Source organism: Choristoneura fumiferana, chromosome 29, assembly GCF_025370935.1.
Source record: "Choristoneura fumiferana chromosome 29, NRCan_CFum_1, whole genome shotgun sequence".
NCBI lineage: Eukaryota > Metazoa > Arthropoda > Insecta > Lepidoptera > Tortricidae > Choristoneura > Choristoneura fumiferana.
This window is the reverse complement of record NC_133500.1, coordinates 2,910,431-2,936,293: the sequence shown is the minus strand read 5'-3', so window position 1 is coordinate 2,936,293 and position 25,863 is coordinate 2,910,431. Positions and strand designations below refer to the sequence as shown.

The 25,863-nt window shown below is 39.8% G+C and overlaps 3 protein-coding genes across 3 annotated transcripts; 2 read left to right on the top strand and 1 right to left on the bottom strand.

Moving 5' to 3' along the window:
* Nucleotides 1–124: 124 nt before the first annotated feature.
* On the top strand, nt 125–16,405 carry deltaCOP (coatomer subunit delta). Its single transcript, XM_074109659.1, has 15 exons — nt 125–232; nt 381–420; nt 506–626; nt 2,477–2,579; nt 3,521–3,640; nt 4,467–4,526; nt 4,619–4,730; nt 5,915–6,002; nt 6,743–6,898; nt 7,899–7,975; nt 9,898–9,986; nt 10,453–10,600; nt 11,958–12,066; nt 14,672–14,794; nt 15,566–16,405. Exons 1-15 carry the CDS (start codon nt 230–232, stop codon nt 15,732–15,734), a joined length of 1,518 nt encoding a protein of 505 aa, XP_073965760.1. The 5' UTR covers nt 125–229; the 3' UTR covers nt 15,735–16,405.
* A 233-nt stretch (nt 16,406–16,638) lies between these two features.
* Nucleotides 16,639–22,534, top strand: LOC141444191 (uncharacterized). Its single transcript, XM_074109660.1, has 4 exons — nt 16,639–16,795; nt 18,052–18,220; nt 19,170–19,434; nt 21,801–22,534. The coding sequence occupies exons 1-4, from the start codon at nt 16,675–16,677 to the stop codon at nt 22,200–22,202; spliced, it is 957 nt and encodes a 318-aa protein (XP_073965761.1). The 5' UTR covers nt 16,639–16,674; the 3' UTR covers nt 22,203–22,534.
* LOC141444192 (UPF0488 protein CG14286) lies at nt 22,526–25,506 on the bottom strand. The gene is given in 4 exon segments (XM_074109661.1): nt 22,526–22,895; nt 24,757–24,891; nt 25,162–25,185; nt 25,188–25,506. Coding segments are annotated over 4 exon segments (630 nt in total). The 5' UTR covers nt 25,351–25,506; the 3' UTR covers nt 22,526–22,587.
* Nucleotides 25,507–25,863: the final 357 nt, after the last annotated feature.

The window sequence follows — 25,863 nt, the reverse complement described above, 5'->3', positions numbered from 1 at the left end:
ATATGTCATTTAATTTTTTTTACCGGTTTTGTTAGTAATATAGTGTTGTAGTGGATGGTAAAAGTATTTGAAGGGCGTTCGTAAAATACTTAGTATTTACAAAATTGGCAACCCAAATTCCAACTAAAATAAAAAAATATTTCTACACGTCATCTGGCGAGTGTCAATCGGATACGCGAAGGAATTTCTAGTTTTTAATGAAAATTGAGTTTTTTTCAAATAATTTAAGATGGTAATTCAAATTGAATTATTAATAACGAACTTAACAGTGCCATTTGTCAATTTTATCTTTCGGATTCAGCTTGGAATGGCCTTAACTTTTGCCATGTTTTCGGCGTATTGTTTATAAATTTTATTACTAAGTATTTCGCTTATTTCAGGTGCTTATAGCAGCAACGGTATGCACAAAAGCAGGAAAAGGTAAATAGATTTGTGGAACTTTAATGTCATACAGTTTTACAACAGTATAAAAGAGTAATTATAAAAAAAAGGTATGTGTTTTCAGCTTTGGTGTCCAGACAATTCGTTGAAATGACGAAGGCACGTATAGAGGGGCTTCTGGCTGCCTTCCCAAAGCTCATGACTGGAGGCCGACAGCACACCTTTGTGGAGACAGAATCTGTCAGGTAATTTTTCCAATTAGCGATCATAAGTCAATAATATTTGTATTTATTGGTAGTTAATTATAGAAGTTGCAGGCGAAGAGTCTCAAAAGCCAATTGGTTAACTTAACCTAAGAGCCTGAGCCCATGCAAGCAATGCTAGCAATGAGGGTTTCACAGAGGCGGAATATTGCTAGATGGTGTTAGTATTGTGAGATCCATTTGACGTTTGCTCGTGATTGGTTACATAAGTAAATGAACCACTCGCAAGAAAACTTCAAACATCAAACGGAACTCACAATACTAACACCATCAAGCAATATTTTGCCTCGTTGGGTTGTGATTTCGCTAGATTAGAGATCTGCAGGCATGTAGCATACATAACAATTATGATGCAATTCAATTTAATTCCAATAGTACCAACTATAATAAGATAATAATAAGTACTTATGGGGGATACAAAACAATACCACAAAATTAAATTGAATTGTTTAGTAAGTACAACAACATAAGTAACTTGGTTTATCAAAAATACAAACTGAGACATGGATGCACAGAAAAACCAGAAAAAGAGACCAGCACTGGGAATCGAACCCAGTAACAAATTTGGAGTTGAAATAAGAAAAACAAAAAGACTCCAAAAACCAATCAGAACTTGGTTAATGCTGTGGTTTAAGGTTGAATGTATACTTTTAATTTGTATTTTCATACCTACATCACAAGTTATAAATGTTAGCAAAATGTGTAAACCTATAAAAATTACCTGTCTGTAGTTACAATAAAAATATACTTTTTATTTTTTACTTTGGTTAACTTAGGGAACATAAGATAGTTCAAAAGTTTTTAACTAGTTTTTTTTTTGTACTTCAAGTTTGTGAATCTTAGAATGTGACCTTTAACAGTAATTCTTAGTTATAAAATAAAGAAAAAAATTGTCTGAAAAATTAATTACCAGGTATTTTCTATTAATGAACTGAACCATCTGTCGAAGTTTACTTAAATTTTTATGTCCTGTGGCTTCATAAATTATTGAATCAGGCTTTACTATGTGGAGGTCCATATCAATGAACTGAAACAATCACTTTGCTCACCCACAACCTTAAGTTTTTTTTTACCATGACTAAGGTTGCGGGTGAGCAATAGTAGATTGATAACCAAGGGTGGAAAGTGACCCATTTCACCCGAGATATTTCTCACGCTCTCACTTCGTTCGGGCGCCAATAGTTCGAGGGGAAATGGGTAATTTCACCTGAGTTAGACACTCTACTTTTCATTTCGACTGTGAGGAAAGTAAAACACTACAAAAAAAGTGAGAATAATAATAAATTGAATTTACATATGTCCAACCTCCAACGGTATCTTTTCGACCTGGTCACGACCAAGGAGCTTATATACAAAACTGGAGGTTGAAAGTCAAACGAAGAAGTTTGACCTTTATTACTTATTTATATATTCCATCTCTTTCTTTCACATTTCACGAATGCCTTCCATCTCTTTCTTAACACTAATCGTTGATCGGAGTTCTTAACCTAACTAAAGAAAGAGATGGAATATGTTTGTGGCGTAATAAAGATCAAATTTCTTGTTTTTAATGGATGTTCAGCTTTCAACCTCCAGTGTCAGCTCCTTGGTAACGACATGCATCTAGATGGCTAAGCCGAAACGTGAAAAAAAGTGTCATTGACGTAAGTAAATTATCTTTGACTCCGTGGCTAATCGAAAGATTAAAAAAAATACTTTCCACCCTAGAGATGAAAACGCAATTTTCCACCCGGCTATCTACCCATGATAATTAAACTTTCCAACCAGGAGAGATGAAAAGTAATTGTTTCAGTTCATTGATTATTAAAATGTATTGTAATTGTGTCTGACAGATATGTGTACCAGCCCCTAGACAAGCTGTACATGCTGCTGATCACCACAAAGGCCAGCAACATCCTGGAGGACCTAGAGACTCTGCGTCTCTTTAGTCGTGTGGTACGTACCTACTTTACTTTCATGTATTTATTCTTCATATCCTCCTGAGGCTCGCCATATACGTATAATAATACTTTTTCAATTGTCAAAGCAATTTAAATGTAATTTTTTAGGGAATGATGTCGAACTGCCGTGTTGTAAAACAATAGAGAAATAAAAGAATTTTTACGTTGGTATTTTGTCATTAGGTCTGCAATTCCCTTGAACTTATTGTGTACATTCTATTACACATTTGGTTGGTCCAAGGATAATCTTGGAAGTAACAATAAGAGAAATAGAAATGTTACTGTGTATTTCCTTCTGCAAGCGTTGCCAACGAACTGATATTTTTTCGTGTTTAATAGGTTTCAGTAGATTTTAATACTTGCCTTAATAATCCTGACTTTTTTGAACCATCTTTTCTGCAATAACCCATTTTCTTTAAGAGCAGTTAGCTTCATTTCCTTACACTAATCTATGAAAAAGAAATATTTTATGGTCATAATTTACAGACGCGTTTTTAGTTTATGTGAGAGTTCTATTTGTCTTGTTATTAGTTCTATGGTTGGTATAGCATTATATTAAGGGGCTGTTTCACCATCTATTGATTAGTGTTAACTGACGGTTAAATGTGATGTCGTCTCCGTCTATTCGAACAAAACAAATAGAGACGGCATCACATTTAACCATCAGTTGACACTTATCAATGGATGGTGAAACAGCCCCTAAGTATATTAAAATAAAAGTAGCCAGCTCAAGACCTCTAGCTGCGTTAAATACTGCAACGGAACTGTGATACCCGCTCGTGTCATGGGGTCCATGGGCGATGGTGATTGCTTCCCATCAGGCATTCTCGTTTGCCCCTCTTATATAACAAAAATAATTAAATATTATTGACACTTTATGTCAAACTTGAAAATGACTGTGTAGATTTGTGATTTATGTGAAATTGTTTTTCCCAGGTGCCGGAGTACTGCACCCAGCTGACAGAGACCGAAGTGCTGAACCAGGCTTTCAACCTGCTGTTCGCTTTTGATGAGATCGTGGCGCTCGGCTACAGGGAGAGCGTCAATTTGGCGCAGGTAAATATCGGCGGCTAGGTCACCCCCGATCAGTGGCGCAGTGGGGGCGAGGGGGGCGGCCCGCCCCGGGCGGCAGTTTTATTGTCTATGCATTACACCGTATCATACCATGACCGTAATAGCAACGTGCCAGGCAAAAATATATAAGCCTTAGAGTCATTCACGATGACGCGTACCGTGGTTCTTATTACAATGTCATTAATGTCTAATTTTGACAAAATCACGCGTCTTCGTGGATGGCACTAGGTATATCGTAAGCAACCGTCGCCGTCGCGTGTCATGTATGTGCTTGACATTCCGTTCCTGAAGCGCTATTACGAAACTCGCAAATCGAAGTTCGTATCGCACTGTCCCTTTCACTCGCGTATTAAATGACATAAGCGTCAGCGGGACGGCAACATACGAAGTTCGAGTTTTGCACTTCGTGGTATAGGGCCTGGCACGTTCCTATTATGGTCATGGCATGATATGGCGTAGCGGGTACCTTTAGGGGGCGGCAAAATTCCATAATAAATAATAATTAATAAAAAATCCTATATAAATTTTCAAAATTTTCATCATGGTCTTCATTCATGTTGTATGAAGAACATTTGCGCAAAATTTTGTTTCTAAATTAGATGAAATTAGTATTTCGTAAACTTTTTCTTTGTGGCTACAAAGTGTAAAAACAATGTGGGTTTCTGTAATAACTAATGCTACGTCTATGGGTTTTTAAACTTAAAAAAATGACAATTTTAATAATATGTGACTGTCACAATCACAATAATAAGTGAGATGATCACTTCAAGTGACTTTGTGCACAAAATAAATGTGTTTTTGTTTAAAGGTCCGTTCATTCGTTGAGATGGACTCCCATGAAGAAAAGATCTACCAAGCTGTAAGACAGGTAAAAATAATAGTTTTCTTTGATACTTTTCATTTTGTTTCTTTCTTAGTTTTCAATACATCGTTATTGATTTTATTTCTTTCCATCGTTAGACGCAAGAGCGAGAGGCGGCCAACCGTATGCGTGAAAGAGCCAAAGAATTACAGAGAGAGAGGCTCGAGGCTGCGAAGCGGGGCGGCGCGCCGCGTTCCCACATGTCTTTTGGTATGTTCTTTTTTGGAGTGTAAATAGTAGATTGATAACCAAGGGTGGAAAGTGACCCATTTCACCCGAGATATTTCTGGCTAATAGTTCGAGGGGAAATGGGTAACTACTACTGGTCTACTTTTCATTTCGACTGTCAGGAAAGTAAAATACTACAAAAAAAGAGAATAATAATAAATTGAAATTACTTATATTCAACCTCCAATGATACTTTTTCGACTGGCCACTTGCCACGGCCGATTATAAAAAAAATAGAGTTTGTCACGACCAAGGAGCTTATATACAAAACTGGAGGTGGAACGCCGAACGAAGAAGTGATTTTACTTATTTATATATCTTTTTCTTACACATTTCACGAATGACTTCCATCTCTTTCTTAACCTAACTAAAGAAATTTCTTGCTTCAACGGATGTTCGGCGTTCAACCTCCAGTGTTGTATATAAGCTCCTTGGTCACGACGTGCATCTACTGGGCTACTACGAAACTCGAAGTTCGTATCGTACCGTCCCTCTCGCTCTCGTATTAAATAGTATAAGTGTCAAAGGGACCGCACGACACGAACTTCGAGTTTCGTAGTAGCCCTGCTAGATGGCCATGCCGAAACGTGAAAAAAAAGTGTCATTGACGTAACTCAATTATCTTCGACTCCGTGGCTAATCGAAAATTTTAAAAAATTACTTTCCACCCTAGAGATGAAAACGCAATTTTCCACCCGGCTATCTACCCATGAAAATTAAACTTTCCGAACAGGAGAGAAGAATTTTTTTTTTTTTTTATTTTTTAAAGAGCAAGAGTTTTTTGTTATTGAGTCTCCTTTACCCTTTAACCGCCATTGTCTGAATTATAAGACACAAATTATCCAGCTCATTTCGCCGCAGTCTTATAATTTTAAGACAAAATGTCATATAGTAGGTGATATGGGCACTACAAATGAAAAAGTGTTGGTGGTTAAAAAGTTAAGGACAAAATAAATACTAATGGAATACTACCGTTACTGTTTTCATCAATCAAATTTAATAATCTCTTCTTATGTATCCACTCATATTCAAAATTTACTAGAGACAGGTTATTGAGACGAAATTCGTCTGTATTTACTATTTTTACCGAATGTTCGGCCGAAGTTCGTATTCGGTTCAAACCACATTCGGTCCATCTCTAAATAAAATGTGTGCTTCGTGTGCAGGCAGCGGTTTTGGAAGTCAGTCCATGTCTTCAGCATCCAACACGGAACCCATCGCTGAAAAAATACCCACCACGCCGGCTCGTGACACGTAAGTAAACCTATGACCAAAGATCGGAAAGGAGTTATGTACGAAATAGAGACTTCCTTCTCATTTCTTCGGCTTACAGGTATTTGGCGAGGTTTATAAGTATTATGAAACAGTCTCTGAAGAGCGATTGTCGCTTAATTATCGTAAACTGTATGACGCACGTCGCTTGTCACCGCGCGAACTGAGTTTCAAGGTACCAGGCATTCAGTTCTTGTCAAACGCATGGCCCGTCGAGAAAGCGGACGCGACGGCCATATTGCCATTTCTTTCTGAAATAGGCTTCGAGTGTGTCGTTCATAGGCAATACAGGGGTGGCCGGGTGGGCCGTGCCCACCCCAGTATGGTCTAGTGCCCACCCCAGGATGTTGGGCCTGATTCTAAATTCTATAATACTGATATCTTCACACAAAAATCCAGGCCAGCCCCTCCCCCCCCTGGAAAATAACCCTAGATACGCCAATGGTGTCGTTAGGGTATTCGCGTGCTGTTTTCTGTTTTATTCAGTTAATAATTATTTTACATGTATATACTGTAACTAGAACACGTTTGAAAAACCAGAAAAAAGTGTTGGGAACCAGAAATCTTCAGAAATCCGGCGCGCGTGCTGTACCTCTGCTCTGCACCACCTCACAGCAATCATTTCTCGGCGAAATGTCCTAATGTGTTATTTTTTATAAATAGTTAACTGTCTTGCCTGAATGAGCGTTTTTTTTTTATCTTTTACGTTGGTTTGTCCGCAGCCGTCCGTCGACCCGCTCGGCCATGAAGCTGGGGTCGCGCGGCGCCGACACGGAGTCGTTTGTGTCCAAACTGCGCAGCGAGGGGGACGCCGTGGCCCCCGTCGCCTCGCCCGCCGCCAAGACAGAGGCTAGGCCGCCCGCCCCCAACCAGAAGGAGTAAGTATTATAAAACCGTCCGCCGACCCGCTCGGCCATGCCTGGGCCATAGCTGGGGTCGCGCGGAACCGACATGGAGTCCTGTCTAATCTAATGTCCCAACGCTTGGCAGGCGGCTTGGGAATCGCAGTATTACGCTGATGGTGTACGCAGAAGACGCTGCTGCCCGGCTTCTGGATTTTCCCATAGTCGCCTTCTACGACACCCAACGGGATGAGATGGGGGGAGCTATTCTTGTCCAGACCCCCCCAGGGAAAAATTATATACACGGAAATTACAAAATCACGTGTATAAAATACAAAATATTTTTAAGGCTTTTATTAACTTGCATTGTATATATGTACAGTCAAGGGCAAAGATATCGACACGGCCAAAGTTGCAAAAATATGTATACACGGCCTAAATGTTAAGTGCATAAAGTCGTGTATACATATTTTTGTAACTTTGGCCGTGTCGATATCTTTGCCCTTGACTGTACGGGTCATATCTAGCGAGTTAAATTTGATCCACTTTCAATGATCGGATTGACTTGAAAGTTGGCATACTTATGTAAATCTGATGACAATACAATAGTCTGGTAGTGACATCCTGGTTGTGCAGTCAGGATCTTCTCCGCAGGAGGGAACTCCTCAATAGTTTTTGGCACAGACGCTTGACTTTGCATGACTATTCAATTTTAATGACAATGTATTTATATGATAGACACCACCTGGTGTTGCAGCTAAGGTTGTCTCCTTTTGAGGGAACTCCTCAATGGTTGGCAGCACAGATACGAAACTTTACATGTGCGTTCAGTTTTGATGATACACGTGACTTGAGAATAAAATGTATAGCTAAAAAGATGGAAGTTATAAACATTTTTAAAAACAATATTTTAACTCGTGTATTTGAATGGCGTAAGGTACATTCTTACCCATTCCAGTCTATCTTGCATAGAATACCAAGTATCACTACATTATAGCAGTTGAAATTATAAACTAAAATATATATTTTGTTGCAGTGTGCACCTGAGGTTTGAAGAGAGGCTGAGCCTAGTGGCCGGCCGCGACGGCGACATACAAAACTTCGAGCTTTCCGGTAATACTATAAACCATAGTTTTTTTTTATATATGATAGGTCAAAATGCAGGCGGGTCACCTGATAGAAAGCAATCACTGCCGCCCATGGACATCCATAACATAGGCTGAGTTACGGAGGCGTTGCCAACCCGTTGAGAAATGAGTAGGCTCGTTTTTTGATAGTCTGGCAGTTGATTAGAAATTCTGAGATCTTTTTTTCGCGCTGTTGTTGTTCATGCACCATTACCTTTCATATTTCGTTTTCTAGATTTTTCTTACCGTACAACGGCAAAACGTACTAGACACTGGAAAAATTGTCCTCCAATTACAAAGCCATATTTATAAAAAAAAAAAAACAATTTTTCTGGAGAATTCCTTCAAAATTACACTGTGGTTTTCTTTTACGTTGTGTATACGACCAAGTAAGGTACTGTTCCCACCGCCAACGACGAGCGAGAGGCGATTAGAGCTTTGAACTATAAACGAGTTAGTAAGCAGCGAGGGGCGAGTGTGTCCTCCCGATAGTTTTGTCGCTTTTTACACAGAAATAGGCCAGCGTTTGACCACAATCACGCCTGGCGGTAATCGAAGATGTGGAATAAGATGGAGCACGCTTGCCTTGTAACGAGGTGTCATACAGCTCGTTTCATCCTAACTCTTTGTACTGTCTGGTTTAGCACATATTCGAAAAAATAACATTTAAATTCAAATTTCCTTTTCTAAATTCCACACCTGTTCAATTTACGTCAAGTAGCCATTCTATTCAGAGCCTCCGAGCTGAACACTTACCTTTCTTTTATCCAAGATCCTATAAATCTCTTAAAACTCCATAAAAAGCTCATAATTTACTACTCCTATACGAAGAAAGCTTTTATAATTGTACTGTGCATTTGTGAAGTTCATAAGATCTAGATCGTAATACTACTGGACTTCAGTGCCATTGATTTATATAAATAAAGAACTGGGCACGGAAACGTAAGTTGATTAACTATGTATTTTTATAATTGTTGTTGCAGTGTCAAAGCATACCTTTTAGATACTTAAGACCGCGTCTGTTTGTCCGCAGGTGCCCTTTTATTATTATCATAAATAAATATCACTATCTGCCCTATTCCTGTCTTCTTCCTTTATCCGAACAACTTCCCCGGACACCACCCCGTGACAGCCTAATAAATGCCCATTCATTAGATTGGAACTTTGAGTTTGGTTCTAAGCGTGTGACTAATCTATCTTCCTGTAATATTGTCTCCTGTAGGCCACTATAGAACCTTGCCATAGTAAATAAATTTGCTTTGTCTATAGCAATGTTTATTGGATGACGTAAAATGTCACAATGACAAAGTTCTGTGGCGGCCTAGGAATCAAATTGGTTGACTGTACTTACTATGCAAATGAACTAATAATAATAAAAAGTAGTAGTGTTACTGTTATTGAAAACGTGTACAATATTTTCTAATAACTTGTCGGACTGAATAGAATAATATTTTTTTCACACCTCTCCTTCAGAAAAGTAACTTTTCCTCCCTGACGAGAGGGAGCAAAGTGCAACTTTTCTGTTCAAGGCTTTTCTAAGTGTTTTATTGCAAATGCCATTTTTTGAAGTTGATAATTGTAAAGCCTCGCCATTTTCTATGCTGATTGTTCTTTAATAATAGTAAAATATTTTTTTTTCAAGTTTCTTAATGCTCGGTGTGAAAAGTTGTATGGGCCACTCGGGAGCAAAATTATTTTCATCTTGGGCGTTAACACTTGAATCCCTCATTACGCTCAGGATTCTACTTTAGAATCCCTCGCTACGCTCAGGATTCTATTGCAGAATCCTTCTCTACATTCTGGATTCAATGTACGCCCTCGCCGTAAATACACCATTTTGCTCCCTTGTGACACAAATAACTATTTACTCAGGAATCTACCTTATTAAAAGGTTTTTTTCGCGTGCAGGTCTCCTAACGCTGCGCATCAGCAACGAGCAGTTCGGCCGCATCCAAGTGCACGTCGACAATAAGGACACGAGGCCGCTGCAGTTGCAGGTAGGGCTTCATTTTAGGGTTCATTCAGTCTAGGGTCTAATCTAAACCAAACTTATACAAACAAATACGATATTAAACTGTCATTAGAGCACCAGTAAAAGTATGTATGTACGAGTATGCATGTAAATACTTTATTTTACATAAAACACAAAATAATACAAAAAGAAAACAACAAAACAAAAAGAGTACAAAGGTGAACTTATCCCTAAAAGGGATCTTTTCAAGCTAACCTAAACTAGAAAGGAAAACTCAAACCTACCTACCTACGCATTTTCATTCAGTTTATCGACAATGACTCAAAACCCGATCATGTTAAAAATCGTTTTCGGTGGACGTTCCTATTTATTGAGAGTTAGCATGTGTTGTGCATAATGATAGCAATGGATATCAAGTTACGGGACAGAATAACATAAGTACACTAAAAAGTGGATTGACTCTATAAATAACAAGGTGGTTTGTTCCCAAGACTCATCCAAACGTGGACAAGGAAGCGTTCCGCTCCGTCGGTGTGATCGGGCTGAAGCAGGCGCAGCGGCCCTTCCCCCTCCACAGCGACGTCGGCGTGCTCAAGTGGCGCCTCGCCACCAACGACGACAAGCTGGCGCCCATCTCAGGTACCGCAGTATCTATATAAATATAGGCAAGGTAAGCTAGCGCCCATCTCAGGTACCGTAGTATCTGTACAGATATAGGCACGTCAAACTGGCGCCCATTTCAGATACCGCTCATCGTAGCGTATGTCAAAACCGTTTATAGCGACACCAGTTACATCGACATATCGGATGTAACGATCAAGAGAAGAGTCCCAACACGATCTTATATACCAAAATAACACTAGTGATAATGACCAAATATTACTGTCCCTACGATGTCATTATAAACAGTTTTGACTGACTATACAAAGAAAGGCATGTCAAGCTGGCGCCCATCTCAGGTACCGCTCGCAGTGTCTATACAGATATAGACACGACAAGGTGGCGCCTATCTCAGGTACCACTCGCAGTATTTCAACAGATATAGACACGACATGCTGGCGCCTATTTCAGATAAAACACGCAATATCTATACAAAAATAGGCAGGTATCGCTTGTAGTGTCTATATAAATACAGGCACGACAAGCTGGCTCCTATCTCAGATACCGCTCGCAGTATCTATACAGATATAGGCACGACAAGATGGCGCCCATCTCAGGTAACGCTCGCAGTATCTGTACAGATATAGGCACGACAAGATGGCGCCCATCTCGGATAACGTTCGCAGTATCCATACAGATATAGGCACGACAAGATGGCGCCCATCTCAGGTAACTCGCAGTATCCATACAGATATAGGCACGACAAGATGGCGCCCATCTCAGGTAACTCGCAGTATCCATACAGATATAGGCACGACAAGATGGCGCCCATCTCAGGTACCCCTCGCAGTATCCATACTGATATAGGCACGACAAGATGGCGCCCATCTCAGGTAACTCGCAGTATCCATACAGATATAGGCACGACAAGATGGCGCCCATCTCAGGTAACTCGCAGTATCCATACAGATATAGGCACGACAAGATGGCGCCCATCTCAGGTAACTCGCAGTATCCATACAGATATAGGCACGACAAGATGGCGCCCATCTCAGGTACCCCTCGCAGTATCCATACAGATATAGGCACGACAAGATGGCGCCCATCTCAGGTACCCCTCGCAATATCTATACAGATATAGGCACGACTAGCTGGCGCCCATCTTAGATAAAGCTCGCAGTTACTATACAAATATATGCAACAAGCTAGCCCCTCGAAACATGTTAATAACCTAGCTAGCCGTTGCCCGCACTTTGTCTACGTGTAGGATTTTTTCTCATAATTCAATTAAGTTTTTTCGAGAAAGATCTATTAATGAAAATTCATTTTTACAAAATCGATTCATAATTGAACAAGATATAAGTGACTTGGTGACTGTACCAGTATTCTCTTCCAGTGAACTGCTGGCCGTCCGAAGGCGCGGGCGGATGTGACGTCAACATCGAGTACGAGCTAGAGCAGGAACATCTGACATTGTCTGACGTGCACATCAACATTCCACTGCCGTAAGTACATCTACCCCAAGGAATGAAGAACTAATGCTAAAGCTAGGTTTAGACCATGGCTGCTCAACCCTAGGCCCGCAAGCAAATTTTAAATGACCCTAGGGAGCAGTTCGAAAGCAAGCCTATTTCAATATAAAAGTGCTTTTCACTTCTCATTCTCATGCTTGTAAAGTTGGTATTTATGCTGGATCTAGGCGACATAAAATTATTTTTTATGCTCTAGTCTAGTGCATAAAGTAAAATCTTCGTCTAGGTAATCAGGGTGTCAACAGCCACAAACAAAAAGTTTCTATATATTTTTTTAATAATTTTTATTTTATATTTAACTAAAAATCAATCGCAACAATCAAAATAAATCGATAGAACTAAAAATTTATAATTATTAGTAGTTTAAGAGTAATAGCAGCCTAAGGTATAAAATATACCTAAACTTGGAAGATTCAGTACACAATACGAAATCCTTAGAAAAATATTATTTTATTTTTTCGTAATGGCTACGGAACCCTATCCTGGGCGTGTACGACACGCTCTTGGCCGGTTTTTTATTTATTATTTCTTCCTAGTGTGTTTGTCTGTATATCGAATTTTTTTTTTTTTTTTTTTTTTTTTTTAATAGCTTATAATGTGTCCCACTGCAGGGCAAAAGCCTTCCTTTCTTATTCCACTCGTCTCTACTCTTGGCCAGCTCCTGCCAATCTGTCTGGAATCGGTCCAGGTCGTCCCGCCATCTCCTCCTAGGTCTGCCTCTGCTCCGGTGCCCGTCGCATGGAACCCAATCGGTGATTACTTTGGCCCAGCGATCCGGATGCATGCGGCAGACGTGTCCCGCCCAGTCCCATTTTAATTTGGCGGTCTTCATTCCCACATCGACAATTTGAGTTCTGGAGCGCAGATCAGTGTTTCTGATTCTATCAGATCTCCGAACACCTAGAATACTCCGCTCCATAGCTCGCTGGCAAATCTTGAGCCTGGACTTCTGAGCCTCAGTCAAAGACCAGGTCTGAGCGCCGTAGGTTAGGATGGGCAGGATACACATATCGACGAGCTTGCGTTTCAGGGTTAAAGGAAGTTTGCCCTTCATTAGCACTTTCATGGACCAATAGCTCCTCCAGGCATTTTCAATGCGTTTATCAATTTCTTTGCCTTGTCTGTTTTCGAAAGAGACTATCTGGCCCAAGTAAGTGTATTCATCGACATATTGTATTACCTGCCCATCTACCGCTACCCTACGTTTGACGCTATTCGTCATTAACTGTGTCTTTAACCGGTTCATCGTAAGTCCAACCTCAAGACTTGCCGTGCTCAGTTGTTGGAGCATATTTTCCAGTTCCGTTGCCGATGTAGAGAAAAGAACAATGTCATCAGCAAAACGAAGGTTAGTCAACATTCTGCCTCCAACATCAATTCCCTTGTTCTGCAAGAGACCGCCAATGACTTAAAAACCTCTTCGAGACAGCTGGTAAACAGCTTAGGAGACAGTGGGTCACCCTGTTTCACTCCCCTCTGTATCGCAAAAGTAGGACCCGGAGAATGAAGTTTTACGCTTGCTGTACTTTTGCGATAGATTGCGCCAATGAGTTCAACATAGGTGGGCTCTATCTGTTGACTACGTAGTGCCGATATTATTGCACTATGCTTAACGCTGTCAAAAGCCTTGCTGTAGTCAACAAATGCCAAGTAAATGGGCTTATTAAACTCATTGGCTTTTTCCATCACCTGGTTTAGGGAGTGAAGGTGGTCTGTTGTAGAGAATGATGGTCGGAAACCAGCCTGTTCTGGGGGTTGGTGTTGATCCAGTAGTGGGCCGATCCGGTTCTGGAGGGTCTTTGTAAAAAGTTTGTACAAGTGAGACACTAAGCTAATGGGCCTATGATTATTTATGTCGGTTTTGTCGCCCTTCTTGTGCAACAATATTATATCAGAATGGCAGAGAAGTTGAGGAATTGAGCCAGTTTGCAACATAGTGTTAAATAGGTTGGAAATATAAGGTAGTAGGATATCTTTGCCTATTCTCAAAGCTTCTGTCGTGATGCCATCCTCTCCAGTACTTCTCTGGTACGGCATACTTTTTAGAGCTAAACTTACCTCATGTCCTGTTACTAAAGGAATATTATTAGAGCAGCCAAAACTGGAGTTATGGGTGTCGCGAGATGGATCAGAATATAAGGACTTGTAAAACTTTGTGGCAATCTGTATGACCTTGTCTCTACTAGAATGTTTCACACCATTATCGTCTCTTAGAGTATTTATCCAAGGTTTCTCCCTGGTGATTCCTTGCCTAGCAACTCTCAGAGACGTTTGGTTATTTATTGCTACCTCGACTAGCTTTGTGTTGTAGTTTCTTATGTCCTTTCTTATGCTACGCTTTACTTTTTTGTCAATGTCTCTGTACAAACTATTGTTATTTCTAAATGTTTCTCTAAGTTCTAGTAGTTTTAGTGATTTTTCTGTTAGTTTCTTGGTTTTAATTTAGCCTGTTTTATTTATATCGAATATGTGTAAATAAATGTCTCTCTCTCTTTGAGACCACTGTCTGCCTAGTCTCAATTACCATTACCCAATGCGTCTCATCTCATACAACCATTCGGACTGTGGCTGTTCCCAGCGCGGGCAACAGCTCAGTGGTGGTGCACCAGTGGGAGGGCAGCTACACGCAGAAGGGCCGCGCCCTCGTCTGGGCCATCCCCGTCATCAACAAGCAACAACGCTCCGGCAGCCTCGAGTTCACGTGAGTTCAGTGCCGTGCCCACTGCCCACGTTAAGCCGACAACACACTTGCAAGAAAAATCGTGCAAGTTGCATTACATTGCGGCGCTCGATTGACCACTACAAACTCGTTGGCCTTACGGTCTCGCAATGTAATACTTGCACGATTTTTATTGCAAGTCTAAACTCTAAATCCGGCTTTACAGATCGATTCACATCGGGTTACCTAAATTTGAGTACTCGCCCACATTGCCCCTGCTTTGGAAGATAGGAGGAGACACAATTTTTACAACTTTCGGAGCGATCATTTCCGAAAATAAATATTCACCTAATCGAAAAAATGTTTTAGAAAACTTTAAGTGTTTTTAAAAGACGTGTCGAAATATGTGCCATTCGTTGATTTATGCTGAAATTTTTTTTTTTTCAGTTTCTAATACATGTGCCCCCCTCCCCCCCTTATTTTTTTTTAACACCCCAACTAAGTAGTAGCCATCATAATAGTCCAAATTTCATTAATATACGTCTTGTCGATTTTGAGTAAAATGCCTGTGACAAAAGGACGGATAGAACGAAACTATAAGGGTTCCCTTTTGTTTTGTCATTTCGACTATGAAACCCTAAGAAATTATAATAAACACTAGGAGGCTACTACGAAATTCGAAAGGTCGTATCATACCGTCCCTCTCACTCTTGTATTAAATCATATTAGTGTCAGCGGGAAGGCAAGAAACGAAGTTCGAATCTTGCACTTCGTAGTATGTGGCATGTTCACTGAATGTCGCTATTTTTCCAGGGTCACTCCAGCGATTCCCAACGACTTCTTCCCTCTGACTGTGTCGTGGACTTCTGACACCACCCTGGCTCTGCTGACAGCTACGAAGGTCACGCAAGCGGACGATGGCTCGCCTGTAGACTACTCGCAGGATGTCAGCTTCCATCCGGACAAGTATGAGATCGTTTAGAGTGGTGGTTTAGTTTAACGCCAATGATGCCAGTAATCGAGGTATACATATAGTGAAAAAAGTTTTGACCCAGGCCAAGTAAAAATCGATCTTATGTCAAATTCATAAAGAATTAAAGACTTTGACATGCTAAAACTTTTCTCACTGACTATAGTGCCACAATATGGACCTGTATTCGAGTGGATGAGTGCGGTGGAATGTAACCGGACGTGTAGAGTTTTGTAAACATCATCAGCACATTGTAGTGTCTCACACAATGGCGGATTCAGAGAGTGGGAGGGGGGGGTCATGGAGGTCGTGACATGGTGGCATCCACTTAAATACAGATCTGTGACCGACACATTGTTTAAGAACATTTTGATCATAACGGAATAGAATATTTGACATCATCAACCAATAGTTTCAAGGTACAGGCTATTTTAAAAAAAAAAAAATTGAACTCGCAGAAAGTTGAATAACCCCTGACGTTATCATTTCAAAGTTTAATATCTCTAAAAATACTGAACCGTTTCTGAACTCGCTTTCTCATATAAAAAACTGCATCGAAATTGTTTTATCCGTTTGAGTGCTACGATGTCACCGACAGACAGACAGACATTAACGTCAAACTAATTACACCCCTGCTTTTTGCGTAGGGGGTTAAAAAATGTCCATTGAGTGTATGTCGTCAATGACAAATAACTTATTTTACTAGCGATCATTGGGTTAACTACGGTAGGGCTATCTAAAATAATAATTATGTTATGTATTCCTGTTTATATAGTATTAAGTCAAATTATTATTTAAATATGTCAACAATTTGTCCAATCACGGTCAAATTGTTTTCAAAAACTTACTTTTAACTAGAATTTATAAATGTAAAACAATACGATTCTGTATTATATTTTAAAGTGTAATAATAAAATATGGTAATAAACCGGTGTTTTATTCTGGCTGCGCGATGTATTGGTTATGTTTATGCGTTGTGTTGGTAGTGTGTTCGGCGGACGAGTTTTTATTGCATTTGAAAAAACTGTTGGCGCGACAGGCGAGGTCGGAGCGCTCCAACTTTTTTAATACCAGTTAGTTCATTATTTGGACTGTGTGTCTTTCGTAATATTATAGATATAGTTCATTTATTTTATAGAAAATAAATAAGTTTAAAGACAAAATTTTAAGACAATCCAACTACTAAAAGTGGGTCAAATTTAACTTGCAAGATTTGACCCGCACATACAGTCAACGTCATAAATAAGTGATCATTTCTGTACCTTGTCGCTTTCAGTCGTTACACAATTTCGTATGGCTTTTCAAACATGACGTTAAAGTGACAAGGTACAAAAGTGATCACTTAATTATTTATGACGTTGACTGTACATAGATACATAAATACAAGATACATTGCAAGTTAAATAAAAGCTTTTTATATAATCAGTCAAATATGCCGTCCGCGTCATAACTGGTGCAATGGTGCTCAACAGACTTGCCTTACGTGCATAATGTATATCCATCGAAATACTATCGTATAAAATTTAACTTTTTCTTACTACTGAAACGTACTGACTACTGTAAACTACTGTTACTTGCCAATAATGGATTTAACGCGTAAAAAACTAAAACAATTGTTTTTTTTTTTATATACGACTGGATGGCAAACGAGCAAGTGGGTCTATTGATGGTAAGAGATCACCACCGCCCATAAACATCTGCAACACCAGGGGTATTGCAGACGCGTTGCCAACCTAGAGGCCTAAGATGGGATACCTCACGTGCCAGTAATTTCACCGGCTGTCTTACTCTCCACGCCGAAACACAACAATGCAAGCACTGCTGCTTCACGCAGGATTAGCGAGCAAGATGGTGGTAGCAATCCGGGCGGACCTTGCACAAGGTCCTACACCTGCGCTCACCGCTGCGATTTGTGTTTAAATGTTATTGGCTTCTGGACAACAACTGAAATCTCGAGTAGAGTTACTTCTGCTGCTAGAGGAATGCTCTATATGGAATTATTTTTGGATTAGCAGAAAAGAAAAAAATAGTTTAGTTCAGTTTAGGTTTTTTAAAGGCCGCGCGGTGGTGGCCTATTGGTTTGACCAGAGGCAAAGAGACAAGCAGAGAATCGTAGGTTTAAACCCGGGCTCGCACAATATCCGAAAACCTAGCTAATATTCGAAACTCTCTAGGTAACAAATACCCAAAACAAAACCTTAGCTAACAAACATCCGAAACCCCTTACAAATATCCGAATCCTTTAACTGTTAAAGTTTAACAAATATCTGAAACCCCCTAGCAAATATCCGAAACCCCTAACATGTATCTGAAAGTAGCTTGCCCGCAGCATTCCCTGCGCTCACCAACCACCACATACGAGGCCAGCTGGTAACAGAGCAGGAGTATCCTTGGGTCGCCCGCGTCATCCACTCGCTTACTGAGACCCTGCCCCACATCTGCACCGCTTCTTGCATAGACGAAAGAGTTTTTGTTACCGCTGCACGATGTATTTTTTAGTAAGTTGGACAAAAAATAATACACTCAAGTGCAAAATGACTATTTCTCAAAAACTTGTCCATATTCAGTTGTCCACTTATAAAAAATATATATTTCAATATTGTTTAAATATATACAAAACCTTGTGGTAAAGGTGATTCAAAGTCAGAAAATCTTTGTTGTTGGATCCAATAGAAAGTTTCGATGTAGTTACAAGATTACGATTGCGTGCCTGCGTTTCCACAAGATTTCGTGACGTTTTCCTGGCGTCAAGAAGTTTTGGATGTTTTATCTTGACAAACTGATTTCTTGTCAATTTCATGACGGGACAACTTTTTGAGAAATACACAAATTCCCGTAGTCCACTTAGGTGAACTAGGTTGGCGGACCACGGGCAATAGGAGGACTCAAATATAGTCGAACCATTCAAAAATATTACCTCGGAATAACAGTTTGCAGTACATATTTTTAAAATGTTAGAGAAGTCCATATTTTTGCACTCGACTGTACTATTACAATACAATGATTCTTTATTGAACACCAACACATAATACGAGCAAGTACCTAAGCAGTACAGAATCACGGGTATATAAGTACAGTCACCAGCACCAATATCTGACACAACAAGCGTGCATAAATACCTGATACGACTCTATTTCTAGGGCCGGAAGGACGTGTCAGATATTTTTGCACGCTCCGCTGTGGCAGATATTAATGCTGGTGACTGTACACAACAAATCTAAATAAATAGATACACAGAAACATATAAAGTAACTGTAACATTCATACGGAAAATGACAGATAGCGCTCGAGCGCGCTCCCTATAAATTAAAATCAGATTAGAATTATTAAAAAAAATAGACCTTTATTGTACATAGCAGTCTCATTTGGTACGGAAATGTAGTTACACAGAATAAGTCAGCAAAAAGCTGATATTAAAATTATTATTTTGACAAAAACTTATTTCAGCCTAAAAGTGGAATTTACAACAGTCCACTACCAAAACCAGATCCTGTTTGTCCGAGCCTTCATTATACCCTCGAAGCCCACCAAGCAGATGTTCGACGATATAGGATTTATAGTCGTTGAAGACACACCGACGCTTCCCTATTGGGCAACAATCAAGACCTTTAACGCGGTCAATCGAACTGATGACGAGTTTCAGTGGCTGGATGTTTTGAGGTGGAACGACCTTCATGAACACTACGTAGTTGGATACGCTGCGGATGACGGTGTAAGCTTATATTAGTCTACTAGACACTGGTACTACTAAACACCCGCGGCTTCGCACGCGTAAATCATTAGATATAGCAGTTGAACTGTAATCACGGGATTTTACAAAAACGTTTTCGCGCTTACCAGTTGGCGCCACTGTAGGAAAAGGTCCTGCCTGAAGTATAGTGGTTTGGTTAGTTCGTTATTACGGGCGTGAAAACAAAATTTACATTTATTTAAATCATACCTATCAAACCCCGGCTCGCACCTCTGAGTTTTTCCAAATTCATGTGCGGAATTACATTTGAAATTTACCACGAGATTTGCGGTGAAGGAAAACATCGTGAGGAAACCTGCACAAACCTGCGAGGCAATTCAATGGTGCGTGTGAAGTTCCCAATCCGAACTGGGCCCGCGTGGGAACTATGGCCCAAGCCCTCTTGTTCTGAGAGGAGGCCTGTGCCCAGCAGTGGGACGTATATAGGCTGGGATGATGATGAAATCATACCTTAAAACCGTACCATAAAAATATCGAGCGAGAAAAAGGGAGGGCAAAGGTTTTCGAAAGACAAAACTATCTCAAAACACAGACATTGCCCCGTAACGCATATTTCTAGTCACGTTACTAGTTCCAAACTTCCTACTACGGTCGTCGCATGTATGTAACCTACGTTGTAAAGTGTGAAGAGAGGTTTACCGCATTCACTGCCACCAGACTTCCACAGGTGCCACCGACGCACATGTGCGTTCAAGATGTATGAATAATTATGACAGCGGCACTGGGTGAAGTTCCGAAAACGCATATGTGCGTCGGTGGCAGTGAATGCGTTAAAGTGTACCACCACAGAATATTGTAATAGTGTACCACTCAATACTCGCACCGTCTTTACCATAAGGGCACACGGGGCCCGTGCCGCCAGCTCAGGGGACCCCCGAAAGACCTGTCATTACACTTTTTTGCTATTTTAATCGGACAAAGAGTTATGGAATATTTTTCTCAAAAGAAATCGTGTGAGCCAGTATATTAATTACTTATAGGTATTTGATTATGCCTGTAATAAATAAAATAGCACATTCACACCAGAAAAAATGTACCTACCTTTCACTTTCTTTGACTTCCAAAAAGGGCCCCAAGTTCTTATGTACCCTCTGGGACCCCCGCATGGCCCAACCAAAGACGGCCCTGGTACAGTCGCCATTAGATATTTTGGAGCGGCCAAGGTGGTCAAAATCAAAAATATCTGCACATGCACTCTATTATTAAGGTATTAGAGTTCATGTTTCGACATTTTTCATCATCTTGGTCCCTTCGAAATATCTGATGGCGACTGTACCACTGCTGGGCAGATGCAATCCCCTTCTTTCCATCATACCGGCTTGCGCGACTTGCGACTCCTAGCGCCATCTAGTAAGCAAATAAAGAAACTCCAACTTCGTATCGCACCGTCCCTCTCTCTCGTATTAAATAATATAGCTTCAGCGGGACGGCAAGATACGAATTTCGAATATTGCACTTCGTAGTATATCTGCAGGGCTACTACGAAATTCGAAAATCGAAGTTCGTATCGAATACGAGGAGAGAGACGGTACGATACGAACTTCAATTTCCGAATTTCGTAGTAGCCTGCTGGGGCCTGCATCGCGCCATCGGGGTTACTCAACTCGGACGCATATGTATATGTATATGTATCGTGTGGGTAGAAAACGTCGTAGTGACATCGCATTGCTTGGCAAGGGAAATCATATATGGTTCGATTCAGGGTTGTTAACGCAGTACCAAATCACACTATAAGTAACGTCCAATAAACGGTAAAAATCATAAAAATACTAGTACCACGATTAAAGCCAACGCAATTGAATAACTTCATTATTAACTTGCCTAAACAGTATCGTACCGGCAATTTACTTTACATTGCAAGGGCTTGTAAACGTTACCTTAATCACTTATATAAACCGTGGTCGGTAACACTATCGCGTAATTTTTGCTATGCATACCGAGTGTTGCCAAATGAACGGTGCATACTGCTCGCGCTAAATGAGGATAACTAAAATTTAAACATGCCCCAAGTTGCGGTATGAATAGGGAGGGGGAGGCGACGATACCAAGAGCACACGTAATTTATCGAATACTGATAAGGTACCATTTTTTTTTTACAAAATATAAGTAACGGTACTTTCAACGTTAATTATCATTTAACATTAAATGTTTGCACAGTTGGTACTTAGAATTTTAACGGTATTAAAGCCCTCAGTTTTCGATTTCGGGCTCCTAATAGCTCTTCGACTTCGGGCTTCCCCAGTTCGTAATTCCTGCCCTTAAAGACACAATGTACTATTACATGCGAGTGCGGCCGGGGTGCAAAGCTTAAATTAAATCTTTTCCAGAGGGCAATATTCCAAGCAGCGGACACTGTCTACAGACTAACAGAAATAAAAATAATCATCGATTTACGATTATGCAGCGAGTTGACATCTATGGACGATAACGATGATGCCACAGATTTTTGGGTCCCTTGTTATCACTCATGCGCTGTTGATACCATGCAAAATGATGAAGCTTGCCAGCCCTACCATGGAGTGGAAGGAGGTGCTGTATTTCATAAGGCGAATAAGACGTTGATTGGTATCGCGACATGGGGGGCAATCGCCAAGGAAGGTTACCCGTTGCCTGTTGGATTTTCAGTGCTGAATTCTGATAACTATTATGAAGATTTGAAATGTGCTTTGACAATTAGGGACAGTAAGAAAATGGAAAATAACATCAGTTATCAGAGTTTGTGTGCGTGATAAATTCGGACGTAAAGTCCAGGAAATATGATTGACCAATTGTAAGCTTCACTAAGTACAGTCAAGTGCAAAAATATGTATCTATCCAAACCACTCAAAAATTTGTTGCCACGGCCTTTTTACATATTTTTGAAACGTTGAATAAGTTCATATTTTTACACTTGACTGTAGGTACATAACAAGTTACCAAATCATTTTTCCTGTATAAATGCACATGCACATATGTATTCATGCCGATAATATATCCTATCTGTCGAATCCGTCAGATATTATCAGAGGATATTATTATTATCAATGTGTTTGGGATATATATATTGACGAAATTCATTAAATTCATTTATTTCTTGTTAAAATGCTTAATTTACATTTAAAAAAACAATTAATATTATGATTTTGAATCATTTACATCAAAATTAAACTTAAATTCTGAATCACTAAATGAAAATTTGAACTTTTTAGAACTATTGTCCAATTCTGTATTACTGGCAGTGTTGCTATGTTGGGCATCCTTTTCATCAGTAGTGCTTTCTTGCTGCGCTGTGCTGCTTGTAGTGTTGCCAGTGTCAAGCTGATCTGGTGTTAGATTGAAGTCAAACCTAAAGGAGCTATTGCCTGTTGTCAAAAATGCGGATTTTCGTAGAAATGTAGCTTTAGGCTGAACAGGTGTATCTGCAATCTTGATTTTACTTGTCACTGCAAAAAAAAGGAGGATTTAATCCAGTTGTGGATGTTTGTATGTATTTAAGTCAATATTTATAATATATATGTCTATCTATTACCAGGATAGACAAAATATTGAATAATCTCTTTTCAGCAATAAAGGAGTTTTAGGGTTCCATAGCCAAAATGACAAAAACGGAACCCTTATAGTTTCGCCATGTCTGTCTGTCTGTCTGTCCGCGCGTTTTGCTCAGAGACTATCAATGCTAGAAAGCTGTAATTTTGCACGAATATATATATGTAAACTATGCCGACAAAATGGTACAATAAAAATTCAAAAATATATTTTTTTAGAGTACCTCCCATAGACGTAAAGTGGGGTTGTATTTTTTTCTCATCCAGTCTTGTAGTGTGGGGTATCGTTGGATAGGTCTTTTAAAACCATTAGGGGGTTGCTAAAACGATTTTTCGATTCAGTGATATGTTTGCATAATATTCAACTTTAAAGTGCAAATTTTCATTAAAATCGAGCGCCTCCCCCCCCCTCTAAAATCTAAACTGGTGGGTGAAAAAATTTGAAAAAAATCAGGATGGTAGTAAGTATATCAAACTTACAAGGAAAACTATAACAGTTAAGTTTTCTTGAGAATTAATAGTAGTTTAAGAGTAAATAGCAGCCTAAGGTATAAAATATACCTAAACTTGGAATATTCCATACAAAATGCGAAAACCTTAGAAAAATATTACTTATTTTTTCTAAATGGCTACGGAACCCTATCTTGGGCGTGTCCGACACGCTCTTGGCCGGTTTTTTATATGTGTATCCATTGTCTAGCACCCATAGTACAAGCTTTGCTTAGTTCGGGGCTCTGGCAATAGGCTTAATTTGTCCCAAGATATTATTATTATTATATAATAGTCCATGGCACTATAAACAGATGACAATCCCAGACCTTAGCAGTGACAGACTAAGATTTGGGGCCTTGAATGAGCCCCCCCCCCCTCCATCTTAAAAGTTGATGTAAGTATTAAGCATATTTTTAGCCTTGTCCAGGACTTGATCCAGAGAAGTGTGACCATTTGGATGCCCCCAAGACAGGAGGCCTGGGGGCCCCCTTCCGCCTCACTGTTAGTCCAGCACTGGACTTTAGCCTGTCTGAACAGACAAATACAAGAAAAAAATTACAATGGCATATGGCTAAAGAAAAACAAAGACATGAAATCAAGACTTTTATAGAATATAAAAGAAAGAACATAACAAAAAACAACTAAAATACATTAACTAAGTTATGTTTTTTTATATCAAACAGCTGGAAAACCAGCAGGCGGTCACTTGATGGTAAGTGATCACCCCATGGACACCTAAAGCGTTATTACGACTGTGGGTGAGATGCAATAGGCAATACACTCAACTTTTGAAGGTACCTAAACCATAGCTAGATGGAAAAACCCCAGCAGCCAGTCCATTCCATATTTCATGTGTGCGAGGTAGAAAGGAATGTTTATGTTGAGAATGTTGAGATTGACAAGTGTATGCAGAAATAGCTTAGGTAACTGTATGAGGAATGGGCCAAGTTTTGTGCTGCTAAGTATCATCATCATCATCATCCCAGCCTATATACGTCCCACTGCTGGGCACAGGCCTCCTCGCAGAACAAGAGGGCTTGGGCCATAGTTCCCACGCGGGCCCAGTGCGGATTGGGAACTTCACACGCACCATTAAATTGCTTTGCAGGTTTGTGCAGGTTTCCTCACGATGTAAGTATACTTACACATAATTATTACAGATTCCACACTATAGCAATAAGATAATCCATAAGTTAACCGTACAGAAAGAGATATACCGCTGTTTACCTGTTAGATATACATCAGGAGGAAATATAATTATACTAACTTTTAACCAATTTCTTTTCTTCTGCAGCCATCTTTACCCTGTAGTCCCCAAAGTGTGTTCTCATTAACTGTCTTTTGCGTATTATAGGCTGGCTGTTGTTTTTTAAGACTGTTAAAACTTTCCATGCTTCATTTACTGGAAAAAATAAGTGTTTATAAAACCTTGGTGAGACATTTTTTTGAATGACAATATGAACTACAAAAGTATATCGTTTTAATTGTTACTAGCTGTTGCCCGCGGCTTCGCCCCCGTTGTAATTTTTCTAAATTTTCTTCCATAAAAACCTACTCCTGACAATAACAAACACAACAAAAAAGGAATTTGTGAAATCGGTCCAGCCGTTCCCGAGTTTTGAGCTTAGCAACACATTGTACGGTTCATTTTTATTTTAGAAAATAAGATTACATTGTTTTTCGTTCCCTTTTTTTCTCCTAATGTCTTCTCCAACTGCTGGATACACCAACAGAGCTCTAATTGGAACTGCCGAAGAGATTCCTCGGGGTCTACGTTGTCCGAACCCTCTTTGTCGACATTGACTGGCTTCTGTATGGAATTAGGTTTCTTTTTGGCATGTAATTTTGTAGGTTTCGGCATTTTTATTATATTAAACACGCGAACTTTACAACGCACTCAACTCCTCACGTCACGTTTGTTTGCTGCTTCGTTCGTATTTTTTTAATTACTTTACTCATTCTTTCTGCCATTCATTCAGACCACGGCCACCGAGGTTTTCAGCCACCACAGACTACTTAGATACTACGTTACGTACGTCAGTCAGCCACCGCCACCGATCAAATCAGTGTTGCCAAAATGTAGACCAGAAAAGAAAGCTGATTGTTACAATAAAGGCAATTCGGACCAAAAGTGCGCTTAAAAAACTATTATAATGGGACTACTTTGAAAATGGGCGTATATATCAATAGGATTGTATTATTGTAAATATTAACAGTAGTTTAGTACGCCGTAAACCTCACACGACCGTCTATCTTTTATATTGGCAACTCTGACGGCTTTAGCATTTTTGCCCGAGCGGAGACTGCATCGCTCGCGCATTACGCTCGCTCGGTCAATAATAGTGATTTAAAGGAAAATAATGTTAAATAACTA

Excerpts from the sequence above, each read along its gene's own strand:
- deltaCOP (XM_074109659.1), top strand. Across the intron at positions 4,731-5,914 it reads GCGTTCCCACATGTCTTTTG|GCAGCGGTTTTGGAAGTCAG; the intron begins GTATGTTCTTTT and ends CTTCGTGTGCAG. Across the intron at positions 9,987-10,452 it reads CGAGGCCGCTGCAGTTGCAG|ACTCATCCAAACGTGGACAA; the intron begins GTAGGGCTTCAT and ends TTTGTTCCCAAG.
- LOC141444191 (XM_074109660.1), top strand. The coding sequence starts at position 16,675 with ATGTATTGGTTATGTTTATGCGTTGTGTTGGTAGTGTGTTCGGCGGAC. Across the intron at positions 16,796-18,051 it reads CTCCAACTTTTTTAATACCA|CATTCCCTGCGCTCACCAAC; the intron begins GTTAGTTCATTA and ends GCTTGCCCGCAG. Across the intron at positions 19,435-21,800 it reads GATACGCTGCGGATGACGGT|AGGGCAATATTCCAAGCAGC; the intron begins GTAAGCTTATAT and ends AATCTTTTCCAG.